The sequence below is a fragment of the Ammospiza nelsoni genome, chromosome 3, assembly GCF_027579445.1.
Source record: "Ammospiza nelsoni isolate bAmmNel1 chromosome 3, bAmmNel1.pri, whole genome shotgun sequence".
Classification (NCBI taxonomy): Eukaryota; Metazoa; Chordata; class Aves; order Passeriformes; family Passerellidae; genus Ammospiza; species Ammospiza nelsoni.
Window position 1 is genome coordinate 41,400,963 of NC_080635.1, and position 18,852 is coordinate 41,419,814.

The following is an 18,852-nucleotide window of genomic DNA, read 5'->3' on the forward strand; positions in this document are numbered from 1 at the left end:
TAAAAGTCAAAAAGTAAATCCTTTAACTGGTTTGAAAGAAGAGCAAATATTACCCACTTTTTTTTTTTTTTTATTGTAACATTAAAATGACTGTTCTTTAACTGAAGAGAATCTGTTACTGATTGAAATTTTACTGGCTTGAAATTTTCCTGTTAGTAATTTGAACATCTGTAGAGTGCTTCTTGCTTTTCAAATATTTAATATTTTTTTCCTAATGGATAGTGTGGGAGTTATTTAGAAATGTATTTTTAACAATCTAAATTTCACATGATAGGTGATTTTAAATTCCCTGGAAAAAAAATGGCTTGAATATATAGTCTTTCTTATTTAGTGTCTCTGAACTTTCACATGTACCAGTTTATTAGTGACCAAAAATCCTCAGCAGAGGTGGTTATTTTACTGATTGGTGTAAACTGACAGGCCTTTTCAGGCCCTGTGGTTTCTTCTCTTTCCCCCTTGCCTCATAGTTTCATGTAAAGGCTGAGAATGTATAGATATGTAAGTTTTTCACACATTCTGGAAGATTTCAGACATACTGATTCCATGACATAAAAATGTATTCTTTTAGTGGGTCTTCGCTTTCCAGAGCAAATGATACATTGCCAACACCAGAATCACCAGAAAAGAACCTGGAAGAATTCTCACTGTGTTAAGAGGTTGTTTCAGAACTGGAGAGAACGAGCAGAGTATAAACATCCAAATGAATATCTAGATGAATAATTCATTTAAGGATTCCTAGGCAGTTGGATTTTTACTGTTGCCTCTGAAAAGGATCTGTTCTTTAGGGACTTTAGGGACTCCTTAGGGGAGTGCATGAGGATTTTTTTAAGGTCACAAAGTATATGCTTGTCCATAGATTACATCAAGTATAGGAAAGGGGGCATTCAGAATACTATTAGGACTATAAAATGAAGCAGCTGCATGAAAAGGAAACTAAAGCTTTTAAAAATATATAGCCTAAACCTATGTAGCTGGTATTTGAGCTGTAGCAAGCTTTAACAAAGAAAATCCTTACATGCAATCAAAGAAAGGTATAAAATCCGTTTGGTAAGTTGAGTAAGCTCTTTCCATCTATCTTCTTCAGTACTTTTTCTTTTCCATCCAAAAGCATCGTCATGTGACCAAGAACTTCAGTCAGCCCTGGAGGAAGCAAAGCAGCCCCAGAAGGACAATGTGTTCATTCCAGAGTGTGCTCAGGGCGGCCTCTACAAACCAGTGCAGTGCCATCCTTCCACGGGCTACTGCTGGTGTGTGCTGGTGGATACGGGACGTCCCATCCCCGGTACCTCAACCAGGTATGGGAGTACATGCTCAGTTCTCAAAAGCTGTGGTGAGAACATGCCCTAGTGTCCATGAACTATCATGTAGATTTCTATTGCTGGTGGAATTATGTCATACAGGTTTTTTATAAAGTGAAATATTTTGAGACATCAAAAATTAAGGCCAGATGGCCATAGACTTTTTCACTGCAATGACACAGGCAGTTTGCCATCCTAGTCCTATTCTTTACTCCATTTTTGTGCTAGGAATCCAAGACTTGAAGCATATAATGATGATCCCAGAGGAAATCTCACACTCCTTATCCTGAATATAAAAGAGGCAAGTGAGATGGTCTATGACACAAACCACATCCAACCTCAGAAATGCTTAGTTATTTTGTTATTTTTCCAGCAACCTCCTCAACTATTTCATATGATGGCCTTTGATGGAATAACTCCTCGGGAACCCATAGCTAGGAAATATCATTTTAGTGTGTTATTAATAGAAGGTTGGAGTTCAGTCATCTCAGCTGAACTGGATACATGGTAAATTATTGTAAGCCACATAGTGCAGATGTAGGCAAAGCACATATCAGGTTCCAAAGGATGTTATTTAGGTTGGTTATTGAGGTTTGGCCCTTGTAGGAATGCTATAGAAGCTCATATGGAATTGGCAAGCAGTAGAAGTATCTTGATACAATCATAACTCTTTTATAACTTAAGCAAAAACTTTTTTATCATTTACATAAGGTTTGTGAAAGAAACCTACATTATAAGCCGCTTGCTGTAAAATAGTATATTCTTGGGGAGGATTTTTTCGCGTATTCTTCAAGTGTTGAGTTATTGCTACCTGTTTATACTATAGTCTAGACTATGCCAATTACAGTGCCATCTGAAGTGGACTTGATGATCTTAGAGGTCTTTTCCAACCTTCGGGATTCTTTGATTTTATCACTTAAAGTCACTGTTGATCAACTGTTTTTGACAAGTTGAGGTCCATAAATGGTCAAAACATAATAGTCTAAATTTGATGCTGAAACTGTAGGATCACTATGCATATCGTATGAGGATCTAAAGGTAACTTCTAGAGATTCCAGATACTCCCTTTTATGCACTTTCTCTGTTCTCCACCCCTAGGCTTTTTCACTCTTTCTTCTTTTTAGTGCTAATCCTTATTATCTTAAATAATTTTATTTCCTGTTCCCTAATTTGAGTCCAAATCATCTTTTTGTGCTCGTCAAGCAATGCAGCTTCTGCTGTGGTTTTGGTTTTTTTGGGTTTTGGTGGGGGTCTTATCTTTTTTTGTTTTTGTTTTTGTTTGGGTTTTCTTCTTGTGGGTTTTTGGTTTGGGGTTTTTTGGGGGAGAGTTTGTGGTATTGTTTCTTTTTCTTTTTTCTCCTTTTTTGGTTTTTGCTTTTTTGTGTGTGTTTTAGTTCTTATTGATTTAATTTTATTATATGGTCACAGAATAATTGAGATTGGTAGAGATCTCTGTAGGTTTTCTGACTCAATCCCCTTACTCAAAGCAAGATCATCTATAGTAGATTGCTCAGGACTATGTCCAGTTTATTTTCTACTTCCCTTTCATTATCTTCCTCTCTTTGGATACTTAGAGACATCATTAAGATCCCCCATGGGCCTTTTCTTCTCCAGGGTGAACACTGTCAGCATTCTTTTCTTACTATACCAAATGCGCCAGTCCCTTAATCATATTTGTGGTCCTTTGCTAGACCCAGTGTGCCCATGTCTCTGTTCTTAGGGGAGCTCAGCGCTGGACACAACATTGCAGATAAGTCTCATTCTCCCACTGTGAACGAGAGGGCAACTTATTAATGTTGTTCCATGTCCCAGTGTCCTGGTCATTAAGGAAGAGGTTAAACAAAATTGTTTAACAATAGACAAGCTTTGGGGCCCTCCACTGGTAACTGACTTCCAGCTGAAATATTTCTGCTCATCCCAACTATTTGAAACTGGTTGTTCAGCCAGTTTTCAACACACCTCACTGTTCATTTATCTCGTACATACTTCGTCAGTTTGTCTATGAGAATGTGCTCAGAGACAGTGTCAAAAGCCTAGCTAAAATTAAGATAAATAATATCTCCCCATCTCACCTTATCCACTGAGCAAGTTGCAGAATCACAGGAAACTGCAGTCTTGGCTATGTATGATTTCCTCTTCATAATTCCATCCTGACAACTCTCAATCACCTTCTTCTTCATATGTTTTGAAGTAGCTTATAGGAGGATTTACTTCATCACCTTTTCAGAAACCGAGGTGAGTATCTCTGGCTTATTTGGCTCTTCCTTGCCCTTCTTGAACACAGAAGTGGCATTTTCTTTCTTCCAGTCCCCAGGAACCTTTCCCAGTCAGTAAGATCTTTCAGATATAGTAGAGCGGCCCAAAAATCAGCCAGCTTCCTCAGCACTTGTGGGTGCATCCCATCAGGTCCCATGGAGTTATGTATGTCCAATTTGTTCAAACAATCCCTGAATTGATCCTTCATGACCCAGGATAAGTCTTCCTTGCTCTAGACTTTACTACTGCTCTCAAGAACCTGGGTTTCCTTGGAGACAGGGAGGAGGTGCCATTGAGTACTTGTGCCTTCTCTCTGTTCTTTGTCACAAGGTCTCTTATCCCACCCAGCAGCAGGCTCACACTTCCCTTGTCTTCTTTTTGCTGCTGATACACATGTAGGAAGTTCTTGTTGCCTTCATGCTCCCTACCAGATTCCCAACCCCATCCCTGCGTGCTTGAACAGTGTCTGTTCCTCCTGTATCCTCTGACCAATTGCACGCTTCTTTTTAAATGTGAATTTTGTTAGGTGCACTTTCTTCATCTCTGTGGGCTTCCTGCCACATCCTGCACATCAGGATGAACCATTTATGAAACTGAAGGTGATGATCCTTCAAAATCAACCACCTTGCTTTCCTATTAATATGTATAGTGTGCACACAGTATGTGCCATTTTGGCTCCTGCTGTCATACAGACTGGAATTCTAGGCCTTCTCAACCCCTTGATGAATCACCTATGGACCTAGAATTAGTCTCTGTCTCTTTTTTTTCCCCTGTTTGGTCTGCTGGGCTCTTGTTTTTGGCAACTACACAGTCGCTCAGCTGTGGGAGAAGAGGCAGCAGGAAGACCTTTCACTGTGATGCATGTCTCAAGGTTGAAAGGCTGGAAAATTGGATACAATCTTTCCATGCATATGGTTTAGACACAAAAGTGCTCTGCCTGATGACTGATACTAAAAAGATCAGCTGCTATGTTCTTGACCATTTACATAAGGTCAGTCCTCAGTGAAGCTCTGCGGAAGTAAAATTTAGTGATATCCCCAAAGAGGACATTTCTGAGCACAGATGGGTAAGGAGAGTACTCAGTTTTAGGAATTTCATACTAAATAAAGAATGACTGGTGTATTTAGGAATCTACAGTCTTGGTAAACAAGCAGGTGAGATTACTGCCTGGAGTTTAGGAGGAATGTCTAGACCTCATTTCTGAGAAATATTTAGATGGGCTGAAATCCCATTAATTATTTCTTGGTTTTAATTTTATTTTCTATATTTATAAAATGAAACTTTTTTTTTTTTTTTTCAGGGAGAGGGAACTAAATGGGAACCAGAATAAAATGAGGAATATACACTTGTCTTTTTATAATTCTTATAGAATGGAAAGAAGGAATATGTGAGTCCTTCCTAGTTTAAACAGTCAGGGGCTTGTGAAAAATTTAGTGTACTGTCTTTCAGTTTTTCACTTCAAAGTACAAATTGAAGTATCTTAAAACTCTACTGTGGGAACTGATGTCATTAGTACTCCTGGTAGCAAGATGGGTGCGTAGCATACTGATATCCCTGTACTGCAGATAAGGGTCAAATTGGTAAGGGACAACACTGAAAGGATAGACAGATCCAGAAAGCTATTGCCAGAGCAGCTCAACATTCTGCTTGTTATTTGTTTTGAATGTACTCATGAGAATTATATTTGTCATATTATAAGGTTCTGAACACCTCAATAAATGGCAATCATGTTAATTAAGACTCTCAAAATGAAGAGAAGTTATTAACACTCACCTTCTAATACACTGTCATCTGAAAAAAAGACAAATCATTTGTCAGTGAAGGTATTTCAGAAAAAAAGAAACTCATTCTAGAGTTAAAATGAAGGTATGCCAATGAAGAACCCTTCTAGGACATTTAAGACAATAAAACAAAAGAAATAGGTGAAGTTGTGGAATAAATCTGGATTAAAAGGAGGTAATGCATTTAAAGGCTAAAAACAACCATTCCCACAAAAGTGTTGGTGTGTTCCTCACGAGCTGGCTCCCAATGCCTCTTGGAAATCACAGCATGAACCTCAGCCTTTCGGCTCAGTGGGGACCATGAGGCTGAGTTCTGACATGTGACTTTTTTAGCAACTAGGATCTCGTGCAGAGTAAACCCCAAACTTGCACAAGATTCTCTAAACTTAAAAAGGAACATAGATCATCTGTTTCATGAAGCTGCCCTCATTTTAGAATCCCTGTGGAAGCCTCCATCCTCTTCTGCTTTGTACACCTCAGTAAATCTCAATGCTTCCCAGCAGACTGATCAGAGGTATAAAGCAGTCTTCCTAAGCCCTTGCTAATTCTAGATATACATTCACTGCTGGGGATTCTTTCCCCTTTTAAATTCAAAAGAGTAACTTGGGATGTCTTTTAACTACACTATTTTTAACCTGTGTTCCATTCTGACATACTATCCCGTTCCCACTCTTTCTTCACGAAAACTGAGGCAAGTCTGTTTTTCTTATCAGTTTTTAGCATGGGTGTTCCTGTATGGTAAACTTTAAATGACTTGTTTTCTTTCTTCAGTTTCTTTAAAGAGTTAAACATAGACTTTTCACATTGCAGCATTTTAACACCTATTGGGCTTTTATAGGTTTAGTTTGTATATGATGGACTATGTGTGTATTTAACAAAAATATCAGCCAAAAGGGTAGAAGAGTAGAGGCCAAAAAATGAAATGTAGGCACAGAGCAGCCATAGTAATGGAAGAGAAGGAGGGGAATGCAGAGTCAGGTATCAGATTAATCCGGGGCCAGGCTGTTTGCCAGATACTGCATTAGTGGGTATTGCTCAGAGACTTCTCTTTCACTGTTTTCTTGGCTGATTGAAGTGGTCATCCATCAAGTATCTGAATCCAACCCATGTTATCAAAGCACCTTCTATTTCTGCCATTATTTAGGGTAAAAAAGAGTCTGTAGCTCTCCCATGTCCATAAAAACGATACTGTACCTTCTTGCAGCAGCCAAAACTTGGTGGGCTAGTAGTCAGTTTCATCGGGTGGTATAGAAACAAATTAAGTGCTCAAAGGAAAAAAATATTATTGCTGTTCTTTCTGCTGCCTAATAATTAAGAGAAAAATATTTAGGCATTGTTTTTAGAAGCAGTCTGACCTGAATCCAGGACATTGCCACCATTCAATGTTTTTAGAAATATTTTGTTCCAAAAAAATTGGATTAGTATAATTTAATGAGAAATCTAAGGGTGCCATGCAGTAAATGTGCTTTTGGTGAAGTTGGAGTAGGAGAACTTCAGTTATATAAACTATGAGAGAGTCTAGAATCTATTCAGTGAACAATATGTGCACACACGTGTATTGACATGATGCATGTTCATTTAACTGAGAATTGAAACATTCTCTGAAGTGCTACATGCTAAGTCCTGCAACTTCAGTCTGCTTTAGGACAATAAAGTAAAAATTTCTCAGAAAGAGACTCTGTTGAGGTGAGTGAAAAACCACCATGCTTTGATAGTGGGACATGGAAAAGGAGGTGAGATTCAGCAACAGATGTTCCTCCCATGCCTCCTAGTCTGCATAAAATATATTGCTAGTGGTGTTGCATAAGTCACTGTTTGTTGGAAGTACAAATAGCAGAATTTCTTATTAACAGTTAGACTAACAAAGTGACTTTAAGTAAACTCAACAAGCATAGAAGAACCAGAATATTCCAGTAGCAGGTGGAGATTCAGTCTCCTTCACAATTCACTTCAAGCAGTCCCAGCTCAATTATCTTCCTTCTGGAAATCCTATCACTTTGCACTCTTATTCAAAACATAACCCTTCTTACTTTAACTTTTTAGAGCTGCAGTAGTTCCTAACTACAGTACCTGCCTTGCTGTGATTTTGGTATTGTTTCTTTGTTTCTCTGGTGTTTCCCAACATGAATACTGTCTGTGGTATTGTTTATGACTTTTTTTTTTTTAGGGGGGAGACAGTGTCTTTTTTTTTTTTTTTTTTACTTCTGTGGGGCTTCTTTTGTATATTTTTCAAAATAATTTTTATTTTGTATTAATTTATGGCAGTTCTTTAGTTTTCCTCCCAGTAGAATGGGTTTTACAAGAGAGAATATTTTTTTTTAGTTTGTTATCAACTCCAGGAGAATAAAGATGGTTTCTTTGAGGTAAGTGAAAGATAGATAAGTTTGCATTGCCCTCTGAATGAAAATGTGGGCTTATTCCCTAAATACAAGAAGGTATGAGGATTGCAAACTTTGAAATTAATTAATTCTTGATCCAATTAACCTTGGCTGGTTTTATTCTCTCCCTGTTTGTTCTTTAGATATGAACAACCTAAATGTGATAATGGTGCCAGAGCTCACCCAACAAAAACAAAGGATTTGTACAAAGGCCGCCAGCTTCAAGGTCAGTGAAAAGGGTAAATTTAAGTTTATGCATTCCAGTGCTTTTGTTCATTCTCTACAGTAAATTAGAAAGCAATTCCTTACCCTGTATCAAAACAGAGTACCTTTTAGATGCTGCTGTATTGATTTGCCACTGACTGAAGTCTTTGACTTTGGAGCAGTGTAAGTCAATGTGGGTCTTAGGATCTTGTCAGAGAAAGTAAGGCTAATTTTAATCAGTAGTTTATTGGCCATCACATTTACTTACTGGAATTATTATTTGCTGCTCTCATATGGGGGAGATCAGCAAATATATCCAGGATAACTTAACCAGTGCTTCATAATCCTTGTTCTTGCAAAATCCATGGAAAATTTGCCTCCATCTTCAAATCAGTCTAATTAATGTATCCATCTTACTTTTCTCCAAGAGTATCTTTGTCAGTTTACCTCACAATAATACTTCTTGAAATGATTCTTTGTGAAAGGAAAAAATGGTGTTTATTAGAATTTTCATTTTTTTACACTTTTTCTAATCATGTGAGAGATCTTATTTGTGGATAGTTGAGCTTCACAGAAGTCAGTAGACTTCCTTAATTTTTGAAATGGCCTTTTAGTATGCTTGAATAACTTGAGGAGTAGCAGGTTTTGTGATATTGCACATTATGAGAGAATTACAAGTCACTGTCAGCCATTGTAAAGAACCAAAAAGAAGTAAATAATATGTGCAGATCTTTCATGTAATGAAAAATAATCTAGTTTGGTCAGCCAAAGAAACATTCAGACAATTCTCAGACTATGCCCATCAGTGTTGAAATGCATATTGAGTGAACACACATCAATGCTCTCTGTCATGAAATAAATTTAATTACAAGGTGTAATTAAAAAAAAAACAACTAGCTATAACTCTAAGTTGCGTTCTATATAGAAGCTAATCAAAAGACCTGGTTGAAGATGTCCTGCTTATTGTAGCGGGGCTGGAGAAGATAACCTTCAAGGGTCCCTTCTAACACAAATTATTCTGTGCTATTTACAACTCCATGGAAACCAGTGGAAAGTTAGCCATCTTCAACAAATTATTTCACACAACACTTGCATAGTTACAGACTTGGATGGTTACTTGATTTTATGGGTTTTTTTCTGAATGGAAAGAACTTGACTTAGAGGACATTATAGCAGAACAGAAATTGAAGAAACAAGTTTTGCAGTTAAAGATATCACTTACTGGTGATATCTTTCCTACCTTTTGCTAAATATTTTGAAAAACATTTGCTTGATGGACTCTTAGAGGAAAAATGGGCAGGTGAAGGTTTTTAAGATTTCATATATCTATTTTCTTATCTAAACTGCTAGTGCTTTCATACAGTACAGTAATAAAGATTTATCCAAAATCAAGATACAAGTGAAATAGTTAACAAGAATTTTCGATGCTACAAGCTCCTACTTGATAAATTAATTTTCATTAAGTTATGCAATGGTATATTGATTTTCCTTTTTTTTTTACATTATGGTATTTTGCATTATGTGTGCTTTAGTCAAAAAACCACTACAGCAATGCAAGCCTATAAGTGTTATAATTGATATGTATGACATTGATTTGCTCTCTCTCATGTTAGGTTGCCTAATCTTTGACTTCCAAATGCCTTGTGTTATTTTAAAATAAGGCAAATACCAAAATTTCTTAAATACATATAGGTTAACTAGAAGAATCTCCCATTCTGCAGCAGCATGGAATAAGTACATGTCTGTAGAAGTAATGGGGAAGAAGCTACTTCCCAGTTGCAGTTGTGTTAAGATGATTATTTTTTTCTTTCTCTCCCTGCAAGGCTAAATGCACAAGTACATTTTCCAATAAATGGCAAATTTATTTCTTATCATGAAAGCACTACATTGAGGGAAATAAATTTGATTTACTTTAGACAGTTTTTTGAAAAAAAGGAGGTTGAAAGATGAGCTTGTACAAGTATTCACACAAAGTTGTGTGAATAGCTAATATGAATCAACTTTTTAATAGCAATGAATCACTGTTATTCAGGTTTTTCTATTGTAAGCAGCCTTGCAAAGGCATGTTTGCATCTGTGTTGTCTAAATTTAAATATAGGATATAATTTCTGAGTGGTGCCAGGACTGAATAAAGAAAAAAACTAGGTTAATTGGAGTCTTACTTTTAAGGAATAATACATTTCTGAAAGGATGGGTTTGCTTGATTTCCTGATTAGAGCCAAAAAAATGCAGCAGCCCTTGGTGAAACCACTCTGACTACCTGCCATGTAAAACCAGGAAGATTTTAAAATAATTACTTTACTGGTATGAATGATCTTAAATGGGATAAACCCTACAGGTAGATCCTCAAGTGGATTAAATTAGCATGGTTCTGCAGCTTCACTGATTTATACCACCTGAAAATTTGAACCCATTATATGTAAGCCGAAAGTAAACCAAGAAACAGTTTTTGGCAAGCATTGATACCTTGTTAAGGCAAAATTGTGGCAGATAAGTCTCCCTTGGAATCAGCAGCAAAATTCCCACTAATTTAAACCTTCACATCCTAATGTAACCTAATATAAAGCATCTGAAGCTGAAGGCTAGCCTAATGTTTGTATGGACGATCCAAGCCATCTGTATCTCTTAGTTTGGACTGGAAGTTATATAATAATAATAATAATAATAATAATAATAATAATAATAATAATAATAATAATAATAATAATAATAATAATAATAATAATAATAATAATAATAATAATAATAATAATAATAATAATAATAATTCCCATTAGATTTCTAGTCCTTTTTTAAAGCCAAAGCATTTTTCTGAGGTTACTTGCGGTTATGATCTTTCTCAGAAACTGGTTATTCTGAGATAATGAAATTGAACTCAGGAAGGATTATAGAGAATGTCACATACTATGGAAACAAAAGGGTTTTTTATTTTTCTCACAGTCAGAGTTTTCAAACATTTGTATTTTGACCTTTTATTTTCTTCTGTGTTATACAGTAAAATGGAATCTCTGTGATGTAAGGTCTTGAATAGTTTTTTCCATACTTTGGATTACCGGCGTGTTAAAGAGGAATTCATTTTTCTACATAAGCTGATCAAGAGCATTTAAAAGGATTTAGCCTGAAGGCTAGTTAAGCAAAACATATAGTATGATGAAATGAGGTGTAGTTACCCCTGTAAGCTTGCTGTTCATAAGGCTAGTCTTGCCTCTGCTCCAAGCAACCTGGAAGAAAAGGACCTTGGTGTGTAAGAAAGCAAGACTTGGTAGCATACTGAGACACTGCCAGACTACGCAGATAATTTGTCTCCTGGGCAAATCCTTTTCTTATTTAAAAAGTATGCATAGAAAGCAAGAAGTCTGTGGTTTAGGCTCTGCTGTGTGTGAGGGCTGCATAATCTTTGGATAGTACTTTATAAGATTTAAGATTTTTGTATTCTCACCTGATTTGGGAATTTATCTTATTTTCCTGCCATATGATTTTCATTACCCAGACAAGAAATATGAAAAGTAAATAGAAACATTTTTAAAGTATTCTGGACAATGTCGTTTTGATCACATAATATTTTTTAATTAGCAGTACCCTTATCTTTTGTGCAGAAAAAAACCCCCACAAAACTCACAAATGAGTAAATGACACACAAGTTTCAGCAAGGGACACAATGTGAAGCTAGATTTTCAGACTTTACTGAGTTGCTATGGTTTTGTCAATTTAAGTCAGACCACTAATTTTGTTTACATTTTATTTTGGTTTGCTTAAGTTTCTCCATTTCTTTAACATGATGTGGGGTTTTTTTGACGTTCCTACAGTTGTGATACTTCATTTCATGCAAAAGGATAATTTGAGAGGGGAAAGTATAGTTTGGAAATGACAGTGTCTTGAACAGTAATACAGTATACTGACTTGGGTCAATGTGCAGATGTAGTAAATCAGTCTACTAAAAGTCTTGAAAGTCTCCCTTTTTAATTTTCTCTAAATAGCACAGTTCTTCACTGTTGAATATTTTGTTTTCCTGAGATACTGATTTCAGTTTGCCTTGCTGGAAGTAGTATGCTTTCATTGCATTCATGTTCCTGTAGGTTTTTACTTGTAATGTAAGATCAGCATTTCACTCCTATTTCTGTCCTTACTGGCAATCCTTCACTTCAGTTGATTATCATTACAATTTGTTTCTGGACCATTTCTCCTAAAAAGGTGAGTATTTCAGGGTTTTGATAGCACTGAGTTAAGAAGCATCTGAAAGGTTTTTATTGTCCAGGGTTTATTCGGTGGCACAAGAAGGATCCAAAATAGTTTTGCACTGCCTCTGTGAGACAGATTTTGATTTCTTTGTGCCTCCTTTTCCCCACAACCTTTTCTTCACAACCCAAATCCAAAACTCAGCACTTTCCATCCAGGGTCTAAGCTCTATTAATCATGGTACTCTGATGGTCTACAGTTTAAGTCAAACTTAGAACTTTACGACTCAATTGAAATGTCTTGACAGAGGTCCCTTGTATAGTTAATCAACTTAATAACAAAACAAAAAAAAAATCCCTTAAAACTCTTCCTTAAATATAAAGTACAAGTTATTTTCTAATTTCGTAGCCTACTACTGACTCAGCTCTTGTTTTGAGCTATGGGTGTTCTTGAGCTTAGTTTAACCTTGGCATTCAAGTAGTTAATATTTTCTCCTGCAAATCATGCATGAGAGCAGTTTAACTCATCTGTTTATTTAATTTTTGTGTTACTTAAGAGAAACAAAAATATTCTAACTGCCCAATTCTCTTCCTATTGTAATGGCTTTATTTACTGTGTTTCTGATGGGATAATCCTGCACTGACCCTGAACAGTTTATGTTTTGTGGAGGCAAACTCATGATTTAAGGTATGGGGGAATTATATGTGGATAAGTACCGTTTACTTTTGGTTGTTGGCAGTGTATCTTTTTCCAAAGTTAAAGGGAAATAGTCGGAAGCACTCAAACCACAATGATGCAACACCCACAGCCAAACAGCCATCATATGAAGTGTCTCACTTCAAAGGCATCTTAAAAGAAATGGAAAGTGATAGAGGCTTAGCTGCCTCTCCTTTTGAGGTTCATTCTATCATGCAGTGGTTCCACTTTTGACTATGACTGCATCAGGTTTTATAAGGTGCCAGAGAATTTCTCAGCTAAAATGCTGAGGTACCACCACTGCCCTACCTCATCTAGCTTAGCCTGTTTCTACATAGTCCTCTGTTTCTTCAGTGTAGTCTGGTACCAACACCAAGTAGAAACTAATCTTGCCTTATTTCACATTCTTAAACATTTGAATGACTAAAACTTTCTTTTTTTTAAAGGCATCAGATAAGGCATAATGCAAATTTTTAACACATGCCTGCCTTCCCATGAGCTTCAAATTGTTAGGTCAATTGGCATGTAATGTTCTCCACTGAGCTGTGATTTAAAAGGATTATATTTTTATGATGTAACCAGCTTTCTGGCTGCATGAGCTAATACTCAAAATACTCCTTTCTGCTATTGAATCTTAAAGCTCTGAGTAGTCAACCAACCACTTGAAGTTGCTGGCTGTTTTGAATGAGCTTGTAACCATTGCTCTGAGCTCTGTGCTGTTCTATTTACCAAGAGGTACTTGGCAAAAAGGCTCTGTACAGAGCAGAACTACCTAAATAATGGCTATGACGAGGAAATGTTGGTTCAAATCTGGTGTGAAGCTTTATGACAGTGAAGTGGTGGCAGAACTGAACAGCTGTGTGGTGAGTTGATGGAGGGGAGCTGCCTGGAGCATGGTGGGGTCTGCAGGGAGGACGTGAGGCTCAACAGTGAGGTACAACTCCCAGAGCTGGAGGTTCGTGATGGGAGCAGAGCGAAGCCCCCATAATCCAAAAGGAAACAGCTAGTGACATTCTATGCCAATTAGACACCCTCAAGTCTGTGGGCTCAGGGAGGGTGCAGTGAGAGTAATGAGGGAGCTGGCCAGAAGAGCTTCCCAAGTCACTTCCAGTCATTTACCAGCAGTCCTGGTTAACTGGGGAAGTCCCAGAATTACCAGAAGGTAATTAGCAAATGTAACACCCATCCGTGAGAGGGGTTGAAAGGATGATCTGGGAAGGCCTGTCATCCTGACCTTGGTACCAGGGAAAGTCATGGAGCAGATCATCGTGAGTGCCATCACACAGCATGTGCAGGACAACCAGGGGATCAGGCCCAGCCAATGGGGCTCTATGAAAGGCAGGTCCTGCATGAGCACCCTAATCTTCTATGGCAAGATTACTTGCTTAGAAGATGAGGGAAAAGCTGTGGTTGTTGAATAACTAGACTTCAGTAAAGACTGCTACACCATCTTCCACAACAGTCTCCTGGAGAAAATGAGTCTTTTTTGGCTTGAACAGATACATTTTTACTGGATTAAACACTGGCTGGATTGCTGGGCCAAAAAAAAGGTAGAAAATGGAACTAAATCCAGTTGATGGCCAGTCACTGGTGGTATTCCCCAGGACTCAGTATTGAGGTTGGTCTTGTTTCATATCTTTTATCAATGGTTTCGATAAGGTGATTTAGTGCATCCTCAGTAAGTTCACAGATAACACCAAATTAAATTAGATGGAAGTGTTTTTCGGTTGGAGGCTCCACAGAGAGATCTTGACAGGCTGGATCAGTGGGTGGAGGACAACCTCATTGTGTTTAGTCTCCCAGTGGGAATTTTAGCTCCAGAGGGAGGAAATCTTGCAAGTTATTTTTCAAGGCTCTGCAGATCACGCTGATTTCCTGCATACCCTCTTCTATTCATCTCCTCATCCTGATTTGATTAATAATAATCTGGCCATGGTTCTTCATACTGCTTTAATTTTGCCTCAGTTTGTAATAATTTTTTATCAAAATGAATAATCACACAAACTTACAGTAGAAATATTAATATCTGAAAAAAATAATCTCAAGCACATAACCCAAGAGCTACTTTATGTGCAAATTTGCCTATAAAAATTACAGTGAGAGCATTTGTGTTACTAGGAAAATACCAGTGAAAGACACAACTCTTTCACAACTAACAAAAGAGAAAATCTTGCTAATTAAAGGTGGTGCTACTGTCTCAGCAATAGCATTTCATTCATTGATCTACTTAATATTAACCTATAATATTATGTCTATTTTAAAAGGATATAGTAGAACTAATAAACACTGACTTCATTTGCTTCACAGCATTTGGCTGTGCCAAAGAATATATGCTCTGTTTCTCACCTCACTTGTTGCTGTCCTTCTTTTCCAAACAAACACATGTTTAAGGACAGCAGTTTTGCCTGCTATCAGTGTGAGAACATGCCCAGAAGGGAGAACATTCTCCTGTATCTGGCTGGATTCCCAGGAGGTTGTCTCACACCAGTTGTACAATTACATTTAATCCATAATATTATATTTACTCTCCTTCTATATTTTTTCCTCATAGTAAGGAGACAAAGAAGGAAATGAATTTATGAAATACTTCAATGCAGAGATTAGTCTAATCAAGAAATCCAAAAGAAACTGCAAAGCAGTACGTTTTAAACATTTTTGTTTCTTTCAACAAGGTCTCTGCAGAAAATACATGTGAGTATTAAGATAATTAAGATACCTTCCCTCTTTTAAAGACAGTCTAAAGTTTACAGTGAAAATACCACAGACCCGTTTAAAACAGCTCCAATTACATTACTGTAGGATACTGAGGTAGTGTCTATGCCCAGTATAAAATCCTACAATAAGCAGAGTGAAACTTTGATCACACTGGAACCTAAAAGGAATTAAAGAATTTGCCTCATTCAACAAACTTTGATGCTTAAAACTACAAGTTCAAGAAATACTTTTAAAAATCTTGAAATAACATCTGTTGTAGTGAAGACAAAGGAGAGGTATCTCATAATAATGTGGGGCAACTGGCTTGTAGCTCTTGTGTAAGCAGTAGGAAAAAACCAACACCAGCAGGGAAGATTGATATAGAATAACCTCAGTGTTTTCTGCCAGAATGCCTGCAATCATTATCATCTTGCAATCTAAAAGCTGTCAAGAAAAGCTCATATTAACTGAATGGAAAAGGTGAAAACCTTTTAGTGTGCCAGGGCTGTAATCATAATGAAAAATGACACCTGAATCTTATCATGACAGTGAGTGGGAGTCACATAACAAGACACTTTTTCCTCAAAGGCACATGGTATAGGGCTTCTCCTTTATAATCTGATAGAGTAAATGGAATAAAAGCATGCCATGGATTTGTAACACTGTTCCTTTCAAAATGGATCTCTTGTTTTGTTTTGTTTTCATACTTGGATACAAATTCTCCTTGATTATGTGGCAGAAACAGCTCTCATGTTTAATCTGTGGACAGGGAAAAATAAATATTTTCATTTCAGATTGAATGTATATCTGGAGCTATATTTTCAAGAGGGAACAGCAATGGTAAGGCATTTATTCTTTGTGTTTAGTCACTTGGAGAAGTGTTCCAGTTTTCAAATAAAATGAGCACTTCAATAACTGTGAGTTCAGTGGGGATTTTCAATTCCCAGCAATTATGAAAATATCCTGTACTTACAATAAATCACCCTAGAAATTTTGTGATTTTCATCAAACAGTGACTTTTTGAAATGCAGACTTAGAAGACCAGGGCTTGTGAAAACTTAAGCCAGTGCAAGCCTTCCCACTTACTAACATTTTGAAAAACTTAATGCGTAATACAGTAATAACATCAGTCATTACTCAGCTGAATTATGACTGAAAGTGTCAAGCAATAAGCCTAATTAACTTGTCAAGGAAAATGAACAAGATGTAGTCATTAAGTATATTTTTCTGAAGAAAATATTTTTGTTTTAGCCTCCAAAAGGCTTTTTTGTGTAACCTCCTGCAAAAGGGCAAAAAATTTCCTCCTCAAGGGCTTTTAGTTGTGGAGGCCTAGAGATTGTACTCAAACAAGGAATAACATTGCATATTTAAAAACACTAAAATAGTCTCATATGCACTACCATGTAGTATATTTAGCCTGCTGCAAAAAATAATTACTTTGTTTACTTCTTTTGAGAAAAAAGCTGTCTCTGATAATCAGTCCATTCAATACTCATGGTTTCTAAATACCAGCATAGCTTATCTGAGACCAGAGGAACTGATCAGTAGAAGAGCGTTGCACATCTCACTGAGGTTGACTTTATTTTACAAAGTAAAATATCATTATTGAACATAGTTTCTTACTGAGGCTCAAAAGTAATGCCAGGTTTTGTCCTCCTCATCATGGCAGACCAAAGACGTGATCAATTTCACATGCTTTGTCTTGGTAAGGAAGTGCTGCAACCTTGGTGCAGCCACAGATAGAGGATGTCATACCTGTTGTTATTATGGAGAACCTGCAGCCAGAGATGAGCTTGGAAAGACTGTCCTTATTGTTGTTAATTGTTTGTCTCACAGCAGTTTATAGTTGTATAGTCTGGGCTACCAGTGTTCTGGGCACTGCACAAATACAGAATAACAAGACGATGCCTGGAAAATTTGCAGTTGAGCTGATTGCAAAGCCACTCGGACAATGGGTGGACAGATGCCATCAACTGGAGAGCCAGTGAAAGTTCCTGCCAATTCCTCAAAGTGCTTCAGTCTGCCAGCATGTGTCACCTTCATTTCACACTGGCTGAGCTTAAGCCAGCTGGCTTCCCTCCGGGTTCTTCTTTGCATCAGGTATTTAGCCTGCAGAGAAGGCATTTTTCTGGGCTCAGTGAAGAGATGTAGAATAAATACTCTTTTTCACAGGGATGACATTTTATATGATACTATCTCAGTGTTTTTCAAATAGATGGTGTTATTCCTTGGTTAAGTACAGTTTATAGGCCTCCACAACTGAGAACCCTCAAAAAAGAAATGAAATCAAACAAACATCTGGGAAATCTTTCAAAGGATTCAGAATGCTTCTCGAGGTTCAGAAATTTGCTTCTCTCTAGCTCAGCAGGAGTGCTACTGTTCATTGATTCCTGATGTTAGCATGTGGCAAAAATCCGTGAATAATTTTGGGAAATAAATTAGTCACAAATTTTGCCCTTTACATTTGTGGAGTTCTTGGATTTGCTTGCTATCTAGAAATGTTTTCTTGTAAAGCTTTTTTTCTCTGTAAGTCATCCACAAGCAACTCATTGTAAATACTCCTAAAGTACAATCCATGACCTGCTGAACCCTGATCCTGCAAACACTTACTTGCATTCTTCTTGTGATTAGTTCAGTTAAAATCAAAGAAACTTTTACATGCAGTTGTAAAGTTAAGCCCAGGCATAAGTGTCTGTAGGATGAGAGTTTAGGTTGTTCAATAACCCTTGATATTCTATGGGCTATGTAGTCTCTGATTGTTAAATGAGACACAGCCAGCCAGAACCAGTGCAAAGTCAGGGGTTTTGAGTCCCTGGGTATTGTTCCTGTTCTCTAACTGGAGAGTTATAGAATGCAAGTCTTAAGAGTCTGAGGTTTGGGTTCTTTGAGTACATAATCCAGATTTGCTGGTAGTGATCCAATTTGAAATTAGCTTTGGAACACAGTTCAATGCAAAGCAAAGGTCATTGAATCAAATTAATTTAAGAAGCAGAGTGAATATTCATCAACTTTTTTTATGGCTTCTTAATCACTATAGACCCTTCTGTGCTGTGAACTTTATAATGGGGAAAAGTACTGATAAGTGAATTCCTAGGCTTTATAGCCAGACAAATGGAAGTTATAATGGAAAATGTCTACTAGAGCTGAGCAGCAAATTTGTCTGCAGAAAATAAACCCAGAGTTTGAAAAATTCACCTGGCTCACTGAAGAGGAAAGCAGAATGTAGGAATAGCTCTTGACTAACATATTCAGCTAGTAGAAGTAGTAATTAGCCATAGTACTTTGTATACTATACATCTGGTGGTGAAAAGACTAGACAGCTAAAAATAAATATGAATTTAACTCATAAATTACATTTGGAGTTTGGCT

The 18,852-nt window shown here is 37.0% G+C and overlaps 1 protein-coding gene across 6 annotated transcripts in view; it reads left to right on the plus strand.

Annotated features, from left to right (window-relative positions):
• The window catches only part of SMOC2 (SPARC related modular calcium binding 2), a 138,065-nt gene that overhangs the window by 95,057 nt on the left and 24,156 nt on the right, over nt 1-18,852 (plus strand). For all 6 annotated transcript variants that reach the window (XM_059469401.1, XM_059469402.1, XM_059469403.1 and 3 more), the window contains exons 8-9: nt 1,109-1,295; nt 7,857-7,939. In XM_059469401.1, coding sequence (XP_059325384.1) covers nt 1,109-1,295; nt 7,857-7,939 — 270 coding nt within the window. The remainder of the gene's footprint in view (nt 1-1,108; nt 1,296-7,856; nt 7,940-18,852) is intronic.